This window comes from Pan paniscus, chromosome 4 (genome assembly GCF_029289425.2).
Source record: "Pan paniscus chromosome 4, NHGRI_mPanPan1-v2.0_pri, whole genome shotgun sequence".
Taxonomy (NCBI): Eukaryota; Metazoa; Chordata; class Mammalia; order Primates; family Hominidae; genus Pan; species Pan paniscus.
The window spans coordinates 105,985,408-106,002,395 of NC_073253.2; the positions used below are offsets into that span (position 1 = coordinate 105,985,408).

Genomic DNA, 16,988 nt, shown 5'->3' on the forward strand with positions numbered 1-16,988 from the left:
TGGGAGGTGACTGGATCATGGGGTGGTTTCTTCCATGCTGTTCTCATGATAATGAGGGAGTTATCAGGAGATGTGATGGTTTTATAAGGGGCTCTCCCCCTTTCACTCCTCACTCTTCTCTCTCCTGACACCATGTGAAGGTCCTTGCTTCCCCTTTGCTTTCTGCCACAATTGCATGTTTCCTGAGGCCTCCCCAGCTATGTGGAACTGTGAGTCAATTAAACCTCTTTCCTTTATAAATTACCCAGTCTCAGGTAGTATGTGTATAGCAGTGAGAATGGACTAATACAAGGTCTTTAACTTAGTTCAAATCAGTATGTGTTTAAAAGTATATTGAATATTTTTCTTAGAACTAAGAAGGATCTGAATATTTTTGGTCTTTAATTATCCAATTATTTCACTTGTCAGTTTATTTCTATATAAACTGTAATATTAAAATTATATACATATTTGTCAAATTTAGTATAAATCTACATATATTTGTTTGCAAATATGTTTATGTATTTGATTATAGAATGCCATGCTAGATAGACTTTATTGGGGATATTCTGTGTTATCATTTTAAAAATCAGAAAAAATCTGAATTCCAAAAGTCTACCTCCAAGGCTTTCAGATAGGTGATTAAGAACGGTATCCATACCAGGATTATTATGAAGTTTTCAAAACAGAATACATCTTAAGGTAAAAATATTAAATTGCAAAATTATATTGATGAGAAGCATTTCTGGATAGCTGTTAATCTTATTTATGTTCTTTGTATGTGATGAGTGAGAAGCATTTCTGGATAGCTGTTAATCTTATTTATGTTCTTTGTATGTGATGAGTCATTTTCTCTTGCTGCTTTCCAGATTTTCTCTTTGCAGTTAGCTTCCAGCATTTTTCCTATGAAACGTCTGAGAGTGGATTTCTTCTGTATTTATCCTAATTGGAGTTCACTGAGCTTCTTAGATGTGAAGATTAATATTTTTTAGTGTTTGTGAAGTTTTTTTGCCATTATCTCCTTGAATATTTTTTATACTCCTTTCTCTTTCTCTTCTCCTTCTAACACTCCCATTACATGAAAGTTGGTGTGCTTAAGGGTTACCATATTTCTCTAAGGGTTCTATTCATTTTTTTCATTTTGTTTCTTCTCTTTTCTTTGAATGCACTCAACTCTATTATTGTATCTTCAAGTACACTGATTATTTAGCCTGCCAGTTCAAATCTATGATTGAGACCCTCTAATAAATTTCAACTCCAGAATTTCCATTTATTTCATGGAATATAGTTCATTTATATAGTTATATGTCACTTAATGATGGAGATATGTTCTGAGAAATGAGTTGTAAGGCGATTTTGCCATTGTGCAAACATCAAAGAGTCTACTTACACAAACCTGGATAGTAGCACCTACTACACACCTAGGCCTTATGGTTTGCCATGATAGTCTTATGGGACCACTGTCATATATGCAATCATCTTTGACTGAAATACTATGAAGTACATGGCTGCGTGTGTGTATATACATATGTATATGTGTATATATGTATATATATGTATATATGTGTATATATACACACAGTCATGTACTGCATATATATGTGCTATATATACATACACACACACACATATATAATTATGCACGTGTGTAAAATTTCAATCTTTTCTCTTTACTGACATTCTCCATTTGAGACATTCTGTTCATATCTTCCTTTACCTCTTTAAACATGGTTTCCTTTAGTTCTCTGGACGTATTTATAATGGCTATTTCAAAGTCTTTAATAAATCTGACATCTGGTCCTCTTTCCAGGCAGTTTTTGCAGCTTTTTCCCCCTCCTGTATATGAGTCACACTTTCTCGCTTCTTTAGATGTCTTAAATTTTTTTGTTGGAAATTGGTTATTTTAGGGAATATATTGTAGCAATTCTGGGTACAGATTTGCTTCCTCCCTCTTCTGAGCTTGTTTTTGTTATTGTTTGCTTATTTTGTGACTTGGCTAGGATATTCTAGTAAATTATATTTGTTCCACTCTGTGAAGCTTTTGATGCCACTCTTCAGAGGGTACAGCCTTGGGCATTCACACTGTCACCCTGGGATGACAGTGAATTTGGCAAGGCTCTCTGTCTTTTTCTCTACTCTGTCTGTTAAACTGTGTGCCTCATTCTGTGTTACATGCCAGCCCATTAGCCTCCAGTAATTATCAACTAATTACTCTATTGTTTTAAAAAATGCTCTAGAGTATAAATTGCTCAGCAGTCTGATCCAATTAAATTCAGGCAGAGACAGTTTTAAGGGCTCTTCTTACTTGTCCCTTGTTCTGGTTCTCGCTGGTGAACTAGATGTCCTGAAGTTCAGCTTGTTGCTCTTAATTTAGAGAAGAAATTATTTTCAAGAGCAGCATTAGGCTTGAACCTTATGTTTCAAATAAAGTTAGTTTCTTTGGGGAAGATTTCAGAGTTTTTTCTTACAGACTGCCTTTTCCCCTGGGCAGTCTCCAAGCCACTATTCTAGGAGCTGAGCAGAGCAGTAGCTTCCAGTCTTCTTGGCTTGCCTCTTCTCTTGTGAAACCTCTCCCCTATAATAAGTTGCAACGAGGGAAATTAGGGTATCAATATTCTTGTCTTGCTGAACCTAATATAAAGCCTCTTTCTTATGCATGAAGAAGACTGGGTGAAGTAAGGGAGCCCCCAGCCTCTCAGCCACAATCACCAGGAAATTAGTCTTTTAAATTTGAGTTGAAGGGGATTAGAAATGCTGGCAGACTGCCCCTACTAATAAGATACAGTAACCCTTGATTGGAAGCTTAGGGGAGAGGGAGACCCATCATCTTGGCCACATCTGCACAAAGTTCAGCTTACCTTATGTTGCACTTGAGGGGAAGATGGCATGAGTCATGACTCAAGTGGAAATCTCTGTAATAGTTCATTGTTTAAGAGTTATTTTGATGCCAGCCTTCAGGATTTTTTTCCCATTTTACTACATTCACTTTTGTCCAAATCAACATTTGGCCCAGCTTCTCATATAGAATAGCTTGCTTTCAAGTAAATTTATTCAAAATTACTTCAGATAAAATCATACGCTTTCTGGACTAGAAGCTTGACTGAGTGCTTTGTGCTATATTATGCTTCTTTCTATTAATATACCACTCCACGTTAACACATGCTCAACTGTTGATGCACTGTCATTTATAAAAAATCTTTCAGATGAGTTCTAAAAATAAATATAAGAGAAAATTAAATTTTAAACTGGAAAAAATAGGTAAGAACAAAATAGGGTAAGAAAGTGAGATATAGTGAGATGAACATACAAAATCTATTCCCCAAATTCATATATACTCACTTGCTAAAGGTATAGTATACATTCATCTTAAAATAATGCTCAAAGCCACAATTTACTGCTTAAAAACAAACTAGTTGCAGGGGAAAAAGTTATTCCCGGTAAAGTTATAAGACAATTTTTCTAAAGCCATCATAAAGAAGATAGAATATAATGTAATGAATAACCTCCTGAATGTAAAAATAATAAACAGTTTCATGGGGCAGTCTTTTACACTCAATATAAACATGTGACATTACAACAAACACTGATAGATTTTGTGTGACACCAAAAAAATGTAGCCCTGACATTCAGCTTTCTAATGGTCTGGCTGCTACAGAAACAAGTTTTTTGTGCGTCTTTTAAGAAGTGGTTCTATCATGGGCAATACTACCTTCTAGGTAACATCTAGAAATGCATGGATGTGCTTCTGTTTGTCATAATGTCTAGGGTTCTGATAACGGACATTCAGTGCCCAGGGTCCAGGGTTGCTAAATATATTCCTCAATTCCGAGAGAGTACCTCCATAAGAAAGAACTGTTGTTCTCAAGATAACAGTATCACAACCTCTCCTGCCTTGAGAAATACTGATCTAGAATTTTGAATTTCAAGCTATGTTCCACAGAAATGACTCATAAGCTATCATATGTGTGAGATGTGTGAGTCTGCGTATCATGTGTGTGTATATATATATATATCTGTGTGTGTTAGTGTTTGGGAAGTAAGAGGGGGTGCGTCTGCCTCCCTAGACTGACCAGAGCAGCTCCATTTTTACCTGTTTTGTATATTAGACATCCGAATAAGAAAGACATCGTTTAAACAAGAAGGAAAAATATAATTTTATTCATCAGAATCCCAGGGTGGCTTAGAAAAAGGAATCTCAGAAGAGGCAGCTATGGGAGAGAAGCAGAAGCACATCCATGCATTTATGTTGCCTAGCAGGTGGCACTGCCCCTGATAGTTAGAATCACTTCTTAAAACACATAAAAATATTATTTCTGCAGCAGCCAAACCATTAGAGTGCTGAATTCCAGGGCAGTATTTTATTGATATCACATAAAACATTGTCAGGGGTTGGAGGTTAAGTGGGAGGCTGCAGAAGATAGAGATGTGGTAGGGTGGAAATGGAAGACAGAATGAGAGAAGAAAGGACATGGCAGAAATAAAGTTCTTACAATGAAATCACCTTTTCCCCTACATCTTTAGAAAAATAAACTCACAAAAGGCTTGGCTGTTGTATTAATTATCTAATTTGTATAACAAATCACTCCAAAACTCACTGCCATTTATTATCTCTCACAGTTCCTCTGGGTTAGGAATTTGTTAGTGGCATGGCTGGGTATAACTGGCTCATGGTTTCTCATGAAGTTGCAGTCAAATGGCAGCTGCAGGTTCAGTCAGTCAGTCAGCTAGTCATCTAAGTTCAGTCAGTCCAGTCATCTAAAGAGTTGACTAGGATTGTAGGATCCACTTCCAGGGTGGTTTGTTCACTACATGGCTGTCAAGTAAACACTGGCTGTTGAAGCAGGCCTCAGTTCCTCTTCATGTGGACGTCTCCTCAGAGCTTCCTGTGTGCTCTCATGGAGGCTGGCTTCCCCCAGAGAGAACAATCCAAGAAACCAAGATGAAAGCTTAAATACCTTTATACCTAGCCTTGCAAAGCCTGTATCATTACTTTACTGCCACCACATTTTATTGGTCATACAGAAGGGCCATGATTCAATGTGAGTAGGAGCTACAAAAGGGTGTGAATGTCAAGAGGCAAAGATTATTGGGAGCATCTTAGAGGCTGGCTACCACAGCCATAGTACTTTTTATATGCTTGTTTGTGTATCTGTCTGTATGTTAGTGGAAGTGAACAAATCCAGGAGCAGAAGTAGACACAGAGTTAATTCTTTGTATTTACTGTTGAATTCAATTTTCTAATATTTTGTTGAGGCTATTTGGATATATTTTCATGAGAGATACTGGTCTGTAGTTTTCTTTTCTTATAATGTCCTTGTCTTATTTTGGCATTAGGGTAATGCTAGCCTGAAAGAATGAGTTAGGAAGTATTTCCTCTGCTTCTATCTTCTGAAAGAAACTTGCAGATAATTGATATAATTTCTTCCTTAAATGTTTGGTAAAATTCACCAGTGAACCTATCTGGGCCTGGTACTTTCTGTTTTGGAAGGCTATTAATTATTGATTCCATTTCTTTAATAGTTATAGGTCTATTCAGATTATCTATTTTCTCCTTTGTGAGTTTTGGCAGTGGTTATTGTTTTTAATTGAAATTCCTTTAAGGCATTAGACCAGTTGACACATAACCTGAAGTCTATGTGTTCAATCAGAAACATACCTCAAATGTAAGAGACAGGTGGGGCTGTGTGTTTTCCTGTTTGGCAAAATATCTATTATATTTTTGTATCAATGTAATAGAGTTCAAATACAATAAATCATGGCTACTTCTTGGCTAGTACATTGATCACAAGTTGTTTATATTTGGGGGCCTACTGAGATTATTATCCATGGGTACCATTATGTTTAAATTAGACTCTAAATGAGTATCCTGAAAATCTCAAAATCTGTATAGACTGTTAGCTATTAGCAAAGCATTACTTCTGTTTACACAACTCTCCCTATATACATTATCATCTATACTCCTAGGGACTGCTATATCTCTTGGTACCACTAGCTTCCTATCCAATATTCACTCTTCCATTGTTTTATTAAAGCAACCCTAATTTTGTTTGGAGCAGCAAAGTCTCTGGCTAAAAAACATTTCTCCTGAAGCTTTCTTTGCAACTATGAGTTCTAGCTAAAGCTTAGTAGGGGATGTTGGTAAAGTTCACTTTCATGATAGAGGCACAGTACCTTCTTCCTTGTCCCTTCCCAATTTCTTTTACCTCCCTGGATGATAGACATAAGAATGGTGATAGAACAGTCACCTTGCTATCAAGAGATGACCAGGAAGATGAAAACCACATACAAAGATGATGGGACACAAAGACAGAAGCCTGGAACATTTATGGCATTAGAGATGAACCACAAAAACTCTGAGATTCCTACTTTTTGACTTCTTGTTATTTGAGAAAATAAATCCCTATTTAGTCAAGTTGTTGGAGACGAGTTTCTGTTATATTCCATCAAATACAATCCTAGGATATCTCACACCTTCCTGAAAACCCTAGTTCAAACCTATTTCTTCAGTAAGCCTTCTGGAATGTAATAATAATAACTCTTGCATGGGACTTTATTGTTTGCAAAGTACTTTCACATACTTTATATCTTTCAATATTCATATCAGTCCTGTGGCCAGAATACCCTTCTCTTCATGTTCTCACCTCTCTGGAGTCGATGCCATCCATTCCTATGCTGTAAACCACACTGTAGAACAATGACTCCCAAGCACCTGCCTCCAATCTTGACCTCTCTTGAGCTCTAGATTTGTTTTCCAACTGAATTCTGGGCACCCAGCTCAAAGACGAGTACTTGAAACATCTAAACTGTCTATAACTTAAACTGTTATTTTCTCATTTCAGGTCCCTAAACACTGCTCTTAATCCAGTATTATTTTAATAAATCTCAGTTAATATAATCACTCAAACTGACAAGCTAGAAATTTCAGAGTTATCCTCAATTCCATGCTCTCTATAACTTCCCAAAACAATCAGGAATCAAATCCTAGATCACGGCCCCTGCCATGAGATTAGGTTCTCATCATTTTTCTGATGGACTACTGTTAAGATCATTTAACTGGCCTTCTGCAGAAAGGCATCCTAAAAGATAAATCAACTATTTTTATTTATTCATTCACCAAATAGTTACATGACTAGTCTTCTGCAGAAAGGAACTCTAAAAGAGAAATCAATTATCTTTTATTTATTCATTCACCAGATAGGTATACAGCACCTGCTACATAATAAATATTATAAAGTTAAAAATATGGTTTCAACAAAAAAACTTGCCATGTTACAGTAAGAAGCTAGTAATCCTAAAGTCGATATAGATTTAGCAAGTGATTTATTATATTACTGTTGAAAATGCAATGAAAGTAATAGGAATAAAATAATTTACTAAGGTGGTATATTTTTTAAAGAGATTTGTTTTCTTTGGTATTGTAATGAATCAGCAGGAAACATTTTAAAGAAATGAATTCATTTGGTTTTATGGAAATATAAGCAAAAATAAGAAGTGTGATATATAGTTTAGAACATTAATTTCTAAAATACATTCTGTAAAATACTGCTTCTTGGGATGAAACTACCTCGAAAAGCTTTCTGTTGTGAAATGTTTGAGAAACCACTGGATTAGACAAAAATAAGTAGGTTTGCATATACTAAGATTTCTCAGTGTTAATATGCTCATATATACTTTACATCTCTCTGAGTAGCAGTGTGACATGTAGTATTTTAAAATTTATTGACTAAAGAAATCTTTAGAACATCATCTCCTAGAACTACATACAGGACACATTTTGGAAAATGTTAAGCATTTGTGAGCAGACACTTTACCAGGAGCTCTGGACGGACAATGAACTTCAAGACAGGAACATTTATCAAATTTATCATAACAATGAATGATTCTGATAATGAATCAGACGTTCAGCAAGAATATAGCACTACTCATTAAGATCATAAGGGTTCGTGCAGAATAGGTCTTAGTGAAATAAAAATCTGCTACCTTCAATCAAGTATGTATGCGGATTACCCAAACCAAGAATATTTATACTTTAAAGAGAAATGTTTCAGCTCATGAAATGGCTCCAGCAGTCTGCCTGGGTGCTTGGCAGTTCATCTGCAACCTGGCACAGACCCAGATTTCTTTTTTTAGTTTTACTAGTAATTCTTCATGTATTTTTTTAAAGTTCCAATAAAAATGAGGTTGAAAATGTATACTTTAAAAGACAATTTCTGAAAAACAGATAATATTAAAATTATATCAAGACTTTGGAAAGGTAACATGCATTAGAGAATACAAGATTTAGACTCTAACCTGAAGAAGCAAATTATTTGACCAACCAAATGATAGAATTTGTTCAGACATACTGTTAAGATGGTAAGGTAAATAAGAGACTCTTACTGCAGTCTTATCCCCTCCTAGAAATTTTTCTAATAGACAACTTGGATATTTTTCTCAAGATTAACGGCTTTTAAAAATTGTTTTATTACACATCTCCAATATACCCTCCTCTCTCTTTCACACACACACACACACACACACACACACAGAGCGCCAAATTTTTGAACCTTCTCTTTTGAAGTCCAAAAGAGTCTTCATACTAAATAAATAATAAATAAATAAAAATCAAAAAGGTGCAATTTCACCAACCACAGAGGATGTGTGAAGACTGGTCTTCTGAATTCAAGGTTGCCCCAGGATAAGCGAGTCCAGGGGAGATTAAATGAATTTCCCTATTCATAGCAATAAGAAAGTTCCCACCTCCTTTATTCTCCCCAACAAAAAAGCTTCCCCTATCAAACGACCTGGTGGCTTTTCCAGGATGGACTGCTTAGACTCTTAGGAGGGGCCCAGATAGCAGGCCCAGCCTGGGGTTGCGAGTAGTGTTTCTTCTAACAAAGCTATGGGACCCTGAGAAAGGAGGCTCAGTATTCCCCTGTGAGGATCTTTGTGGGTCTTTCAGTTGCCCTAGGATGGTGAATATGACAATAACCTGAGCTCCCAAATCATCTGAAGCAGGACCTCTTAATCACTCACCGCTGCGCTCTGAGCCGCTGGGAACCAAGGCTGGTTGCTAAGGACGCTGTGGGAGTCGCTCTGAGAGACAGACGTTGCTCTTTTACGGTCTCGTGACCAGGGCTTAGCCAATCAGGACTTCTAAGTGAATTTTCACCTGCCCTGTCCCGTCTCCACCACATTTGTGTTCAATTTCGAAAGAATAAATGCAATGTTGTGTGAAAGACCTTTATTCGTTTTTAAAGAACATAGTAATGATTTGTTTCGAATATTGTACATACTTGCATATCCTGCAAGAAGCCACGGCAAGAAGTGGCTTCACAGTGCTTTAATGTCTCCTCAGTGTCTTAATGCTGCTCCCCCAAAACAAATCAGCACTCCTATCATAGCAAAAGTAGCTATGTCTTTAAATTAAATTGCCGTTCGTAAGTTCTTTTTACATAGAAAATTTGGAGCAGCCAGTGTCCTCAGCACCCGTCAGTGAGTAAACAAAGCACCTAGAATGTTCTGCTATGTACTAACCACCAGAGGGCGAATTTAAACACAAAAGAACGCCTATTTTTAAAGGTAGTATGCAATAGAATTATCTAATATAAGTCCTTTAAAAATCCTTGTAGAATTCCTATGTCTACTAACGAGCAACTGTATATATTTTACAAAGGTTCACCAGTGTAACATACTATATGGAAGAATGGGGAAGGGCATTTATGATTAAATTCATACGTAGGCCGGGCGCGGTGGCTCATGCCTGTAATCCCAGCACTTTGGGAGGCCAAGGTGGGAGGATCACGAGGTCAGGAGTTCGAGACCATCCTGGCTAACATGGTGAAACCCGTCTCTACTAAAAATACAAAAGTTAGCCGGGCGTGGTGGCACGCACCTATAATCCCAGCTACTCAGGAGGCTGAGGCAGGAGAATTGCTTGAACCCAGGAGGTGGAGGTTGCAGTGAGCCGAGATCATGCCACTGCACCCCAGCCTGGGAAACACAGCGAGATTCCATCTAAAGAAAAAAAAATACTAAAATGTAATATACAGGGATTGTCCTGTGAAATGACCTGCCTTAAAAAATTAAAACTTTGAAAGAAAATTTAACTTGAAATACTTTGATTCAGAATTAAGTTTTTTTGTTTTTTGAGTGCATTTTTATATTTAAAACAGAAATTACAATATGTGATCTCAGGCTTCTCTGACGTATCACTCCTAGAAGATCAGTAAGTTAAAGGTAATAATGAAAAGTGAAATTGACAAAGACTTTAAACTACATATGTGAGAGAACAAATCCTAGAATATCAACAGTGCTTACCATAATCCAGATAAAATAAAAATGTAAAGACTGTGGTATTTAATAATAGCCTGGGGGCTTGCTTGTTTTAATTTCAAGAGGTCTAGATGAACTACTATCTCATACCATAGCAAGAATAAATCTCAGAGGAATGAAACTTAAAACAGGAAATAATTTTAAATAATTTTAAGATAATATTGGTATAACCTTAGAGTCACAATAATATTAAGCTAATAGGAGACCCACAATGATTTTAAAAAATGACAAGAATATTTAGAAAATTTATGTAAGAAAAATAAATCTAATAAAGTCATACCTCCCCTTTCTCCCTTTAATTAGTCATCTACATTGAAGTTTTGACAAGACAAATCTAATTTTTTTCAAATTATTATATATATACATATATATATATATAATCCTAAAATGGCCATTAATTAGCAATTAGGAAAATAAGCATGTCAAAACCATCCTAACCCCTTAGTATGGCACAATTATGCTTTCAGAAACTATATCATTGCCTACTTGCCCAGTTTTTTCTTTTTTTTTTTTTTTTTACCAGTCTTCTTTATTTTATTTTATTATTATTTTTTGAGATGAAGTCTCGCTTTTGTCCCCCAGGCTGGAGTGCAATGGAGCGATCTCGGCTCATTGCAACCTCCACCTCCTCGGTTCAAGCGATTCTCCCGCCTCAGCCTCCCGAGTACCTGGGATTACAGGTGCCTGCCACCACGCCTGGCTAATTTTTGTATTTTTGGTAGAGACAGGGTTTCACCATGTTGGCCAGGCTGATCTCGAACTCCTGACCTCAGGTGATCCACCCACCTCGGCCTCCCAAAGTGCTGGGATTAAAGGCATGAGCCACCGTGCCTGGCCCAGTCTTCTTTAGTTTTAAAAATTTTCCACTGCTATGTAATCAATTAAAAAATATTTTAAGTTTCCTAAACATATCATGAGCTCTCGTTTCTTAATAACCTCATGCATGCTCTTCCTCTGTCTGAAAATACACTTGCCCACTCACTCCTCAACTGCTGCCACAAACTCACACAAACACATACCACCCCCTGCTCCCTAATACCAGACACCAGGTAAATGCTTACTCTCGTATCAAGACTCGGATGTTAGATATTTGTCAACATTTTGGATCTGGAGAATCCAATCACCCTTCCATGCTACCTGGGGAATTCTTCATGTAATATGAATGGGAAGTGGTGTTTCATCATCCACTACAAAAGCCAAAAACGGCAGATTATATTTTCTCAGAACTCTGTGTTGGAATATGACAGAAGTTTGGCCAAGTATGTGTTCTAGTTTAAGATTTTGAATTTTTAGCAGATAATATCAAGATGAAAGTAGCAATAACTGTGCCTTGGGCCATGATAGCAGCACCCTTACATATTTTCCTGCCAAAAGATAGTTGTGGTACCTCCTGCTTCTTGGTCCTCTAGAACAGCACTTTTTTTTTCCTGTCCATTTCAATCCTCGACTTACAGCCTTCCATCAATTCTATAAACCCTGATTATCCTGTCAAATCTTCTGTTTAAAGTAACAAGTTGAGTTTCTGTTATCTTCAACCAAAGTGACACATTCACCTTGGAAGACACCTCATTTTAGAAGCCTTCCAACACAACGACTGTTCTCTCAGGATAACTTAGAAGACATCCTTCAATGTTTCCTTAGCATTCTGAGTGCTCTTATATAGCACTTATCAAAATTTTACCTAGAGAAATCTACCTAGTGAGTACTCATTAAAAAGTCAGGAAAGAGATGAAACTATTAGTAAGTTACACAATTTAAAATATGCATTATATTTTCTTCAATCATATTTCTCAAACCTTAAGCTTCAGTCCTCCAGTTGCTTGGAATCAAGGCTATTAGCATCTTCACTGCCACGATTCAAATTAGTCCATAATACTGCAATTACCCTCCTAGATTAGAATTGATTTTCCAGGGAAAACAATCTGACATCAAAAGTGAATCACAGGAAAAAACTATAGCCATGAAAAAATATTTATCAGTTTGAACTGTTGCATTAGAATTAATATTGATTTTGTAATTTAACAACTTTCTAGATGACAATTTCTTAACTATTTTTGATATTATGTGATATCAGTTTAGTTTTGCCATGGAGTGTATAACTTAATTGTAAATAATTTCTATTTGATACTGTATTAGTTTGTTTTCATGCTGCTGATAAATACATACCCAAAACTGGGAACAAAATGGGGTTTAATTGGACTTACAGTTCCACAGGGCTAGGGAGGCCTCAGAATCATGGCGGGAGGTGAAAGGCACTTCTTACATGGTGAAAGCAAGATAAAAATGAGGAGGAAGTAAAAGCAGAAACCCCTGATAAACCCATTAGATCTTGTGAGACTTATTCACCATCACGAGAATAGCACAGGAAAGACTGGCCCCCATGATTCAATTACTTCCCCCAGGTCCCTCCTACAATACATGGGAATTTTGGGAGATATAATTCAAGTTAAGATTTGGGTGGAGACACAGCCAAACCAGATCATTCTGCCAAATCTCATGTCCTCACATTTAAAAACCAATCACGCCTTCCCAACAGTACCCTAAAGTCTTAACTCATTTCAGCATTAACCAAAATGTCCACAGTCCAAAGTCTCATCTGCAACAAGCCAAGTCCCTTATGCCTATGAGCCTGTAAAATCAAAAGCAAGCTAGTTACTTCCTAGATACAAAGGGGGTTCAGGTATTGAGTAAATACAGCCATTCCAAATGGAAGAAATTGGCCAAAAACAAAGGGGTTACAGGGCCCATGCAAGTCTGAAATCCACTGGGGCAGTCAAATTTTAAAGCTCCAAAATGATCTCCTTTGATTCCAGGTCTCACCTCCAGGTCATGGTCTTCGGCAGCTCCACCCCTGTGGCTGTGCAGGTTATAGCCTCCCTCCTGGCTGCTTTCACGGGCTAGCATTGAATGTCTGCAGCTTCTCCAGGTGCACAGTGCAAGCTGTTGGTGGACCTACCATTCTGGGGTCTGGAGGATGGTGGCCCTCTTCTCATAGCTCCAATAGTCAGTACCCCAGTAGGGACTCTGTGTGGGGGCTCTTGCCCCACCTTTCCCTTCCACACTGCCCTAGCAGGGGTTCTCCATGAGGGCCCCACCCCTGCAGCAGACTTTTGCCTGGGCACCCAGGTGTTTCCATACATCTTCAGAAATCTAGGCAGAGGTTGCCAAACCTCAATTCTTGACTTCTGTGCACCTGCAGGCTCAACACCACATGGAAGCTGCTAAGGCTTAGGGTTTCCACCCTCTGAAGCCACAGCCCAAGCTCTACACTGGCCCCTTTCAGCCATGGCCGGAGCAGCTGGGACACAGGACACCAAGTCCCTAGGCTGCACACAGCATGGGGACTCTGGGGCCAGCCCACAAAACCACTTTTTCCTCCTGGGCCTCTAGGCCTGTGATGGAAGGATGCCGTGAAAGTCTCCAACATGGCCTGGAGACATTTTCCCCATGGTCTGGGGATTAACATTAGGCTCCTTGCTTCTTATGCAAATTTCTGTGGCCGGCTTGAATTTCTCCTCAAAAAATAGGTTTTTCTTTTCTACTGCATCATCAGGCTGCAAATTTTCTGAACTTTTATGCTCTGTTTCCCTTTTAAAATTGAATGCTTTTAACAGCACCCAAGTCACCTTTTGAATGCCTCGCTGCTTAGAAATTTCTTCCACTAGATACTGTAAATCATCTCTCTCAAGTTCAAAGTTCCACAAATCTCTAGGGCAAAGGCAAAATGCCACTAGTCTCTTTGCTGAAAGATAACAAGAGTCACCTTTGTCCCAGTTCCGAAGAAGTTCCTCATATTCATCTGAGACCACCTCAGCCTGGACCTTATTATTCATATCATTATCAGCATTTTGTCAAAGCCATTGACAAGTCTCTAAGAGGTCCAAACTTTCTCATATTTTCCTGTCTTCTTCTGAGCCCTCCAAACTATTCCAACTTCTGCCTATTACCCAGTTCCAAAGTCGCTTCCACATTTTTGGTTATCTTTTCAGCAACGTCCTACTCTATTGGTACCAACTCACTGTATTAGCGCATTTTCATGCTGCTGATAAAGACATACCCAAAACTGGGAACAAAAAGAGGTTTAATTGAACTTACAGTTCCACATGGCTGCAGAGGCCTCAGAATCATGGCAGGAGGTGAAAGGCACTTCTTACATGACAGTGGCAAGAGAAAAATGAGGAATAAGAAAAAGCGGAAACCCCTGATAAGCCCATCAGATTTTGTGAGACTTATTCACTATCAAGAGAATAGCATGGGAACGACCAGCTCCCATGATTCAATTACCTCCCCCTGGGTCCCTCCCACAACATGTGTGAATTCTGGGAGATACAATTCAAGTTGAGATTTGGGTGGGGACACAACGAAACCATATCAGATACCTCCTTCATGTTGCCAAATATTTAGAGTTCTCATTAGGATTTTTAAATGCTACTAGGAATAAATGGAACAGTATCTGAAATTTTTATTTGTCAAAAAGAGAAAGGAAAGCTAATCAAATGTAAAATAATAGCAGAGAAAACAGACAACATACAGAATGAGAGAAAATATTTGCAAACTGTGTACCTGACAAAAGTCTAATATCCAGTATCTACAAGGAACTTAAACAAATATATATGAAAACAACAAACAATTTCACTAAATAATAGGCAAAGGACATGAACAGAAACTTTTCAAAAGAAGACATACATGTGGCCAACATGTATATGAAAAAAAGCTCAACATCACTGATCATCAGCGAAATGCAAATCAAAAGCACAATGAGTTCCCATCTCATGCCAGTCAGAATGGCTATTATTAAAAAGTAAAATAATAATAATAATAATAACAACAGATGCTGGTGAGGTTTGCAGTGAAAAGGGAACAAACTCTTACATACTGTTGGGTGGGAGTGTAAATTAGTTCAACCACTGTGGACAGCAGTGTGGTGGTTCCTCAAAGAGCCAAAATCAGAACTACCGTTTGACCCAGAAATCCCATTACTAGGTATATAACCAAAGGAATATAAATCATTCTACAATAAAGACACATGCACATGTATGTTCATTGCACCACTATTCACAATAGCAAAGACACGGAATCAACCTAAATGCCCATCACTGCCCATAAATATGGTACATGTACATCATGGAATACTATGCAGCCATAAAAAAGAACAAGATCATGTCCTTTGCAGGAACATGGATGGAGCTGGAGGCCATTATCCTTAGCAAACTAACGCAGGAACAGAAAACAAAATACCGCATGTTCTCACTTATAAGTGGAAGCTAAATGATGAGAACACAGAGACACAAAGAGGGGACCAACAGACATTGGGGCCTACTTGAGGGTGAAGGGTGGGAGGAGAGAGAGGATCAGAAAAAAAACCTATTGGGTGCTAGGCTTAGTACTTGGGTGATGAAATAACCTGTACAACAAACCCCTGTGACATAAATTTAGCTACATAATAAACCTACACATGTACCCTTGAACCTAAAATAAACTTTTTTAAAAAGTCAAATGATATTAAAATGGTCATTCAACTTATAAAAATCCAGTAGAGGTTAAAGAAGATAAAGCAAGATTTTAAGAAATTTATATTGCATTTACTCAGATTATTTCTTGTACCAATGGGTTAATTTTCACAGCATTTTTAAACTTACTAAAAGATAAAATTTCTCTTACACAGTTAGTTGACATGTTTGTGATGATTAATCCTACAGTGGACATTTTAAAAATAAAATTCAATTAAAATTCTGCATAAGCATCATGTTAGTCACCTATCACCAAAGTAATCTTAGTGGTTTAAAATACAAGTATTTATTTTTCTCATTCACTCCTCTGCGTGCAGGTTGGCTAGATTTTGGTGATGTTGGCTGGGTTCACCTGGGATTGTCCCAAGAATTCCAGCTGGGTTCAGGTCTGCTCCAAATATCTCCTTCTGGAGCCCAGAGTGAAGGGGCAGTGGTTATTCAGGAGGTGCTTCTCATGGTTATGGCAGAAGCCCAAGAGGGCAAGCCAACTGAGCAAAGCCTCTGTTTGGGTCACACCTGCTAACACCTTTTTGCCCAAGGATATCACTCTACCAACTCCCCAAAGGGCAGGAAAGTCCACTCTGCCCATCATGAGGCTATGACAAGGGTATGGACATACAGTATAATACTATGGTAGAGGGATGAAAAATTAAGTCCAATAATTTGGGAATCACCATCTTCTGAACATAAATGCTATAGCCTATCAAGTAGAAAAAGAATAAACTCGGCAATTAAGAAAATTTATACCCAATTCACAATTTAAAATATTCTTGGTTGCTTCCATTTACTGTGTGTGTCCCATTAAGTGTGTAGATGTTAAATATGCTTTGCCTAACTTCCCTAACAATGTAATCAGGATCAAATGCACCATAGTGGATTGTTATATCACATCATTTTACAAAAACAAAAGAAAACAAAAACACCTCTATTGTTTGAAAGATATTTTTAAAATTGCTTATTTCAAGTTATTTTACATGTAAAATATTTAAAATATTACTAAATTTCACCTTTTAAAATACTTACCAGGCAGGGCGCAGTGGCTCACTCCTGTAATCCCAGCACTTTGGGAGACCAAGGTGGGCAGATTGCTTGAGCCAGTTCAAGACCAGCCTTGGCAACACAGTGATGCCCTGTCTCTAAAAAAGATATAAATAAAATAGTGTATAGTTGCATCACAGTACCCAA

At 37.7% G+C, this 16,988-nt stretch overlaps 1 protein-coding gene across 6 annotated transcripts in view; it reads right to left on the reverse strand.

The window, feature by feature from the left end:
• The window catches only part of TMEM232 (transmembrane protein 232), a 335,529-nt gene that overhangs the window by 314,614 nt on the left and 3,927 nt on the right, over positions 1-16,988 (reverse strand). For 2 of the 6 annotated variants that reach the window (XM_063604589.1, XM_055112529.2), the window contains exon 2: positions 16,827-16,939. Coding sequence is in view for 2 of the 6 variants with exons in the window: in XM_055112527.1 (XP_054968502.1) it covers positions 8,995-9,155 (161 nt within the window). In the remaining 4 variants the exon portion in view is untranslated. Of the gene's footprint in view, positions 1-2,837; positions 3,190-8,994; positions 9,180-16,826; positions 16,940-16,988 lie in introns of those variants that run through there. The other 4 variants (XM_055112526.1, XM_055112527.1, XM_055112528.1 and 1 more) reach the window with 4 other exon arrangements.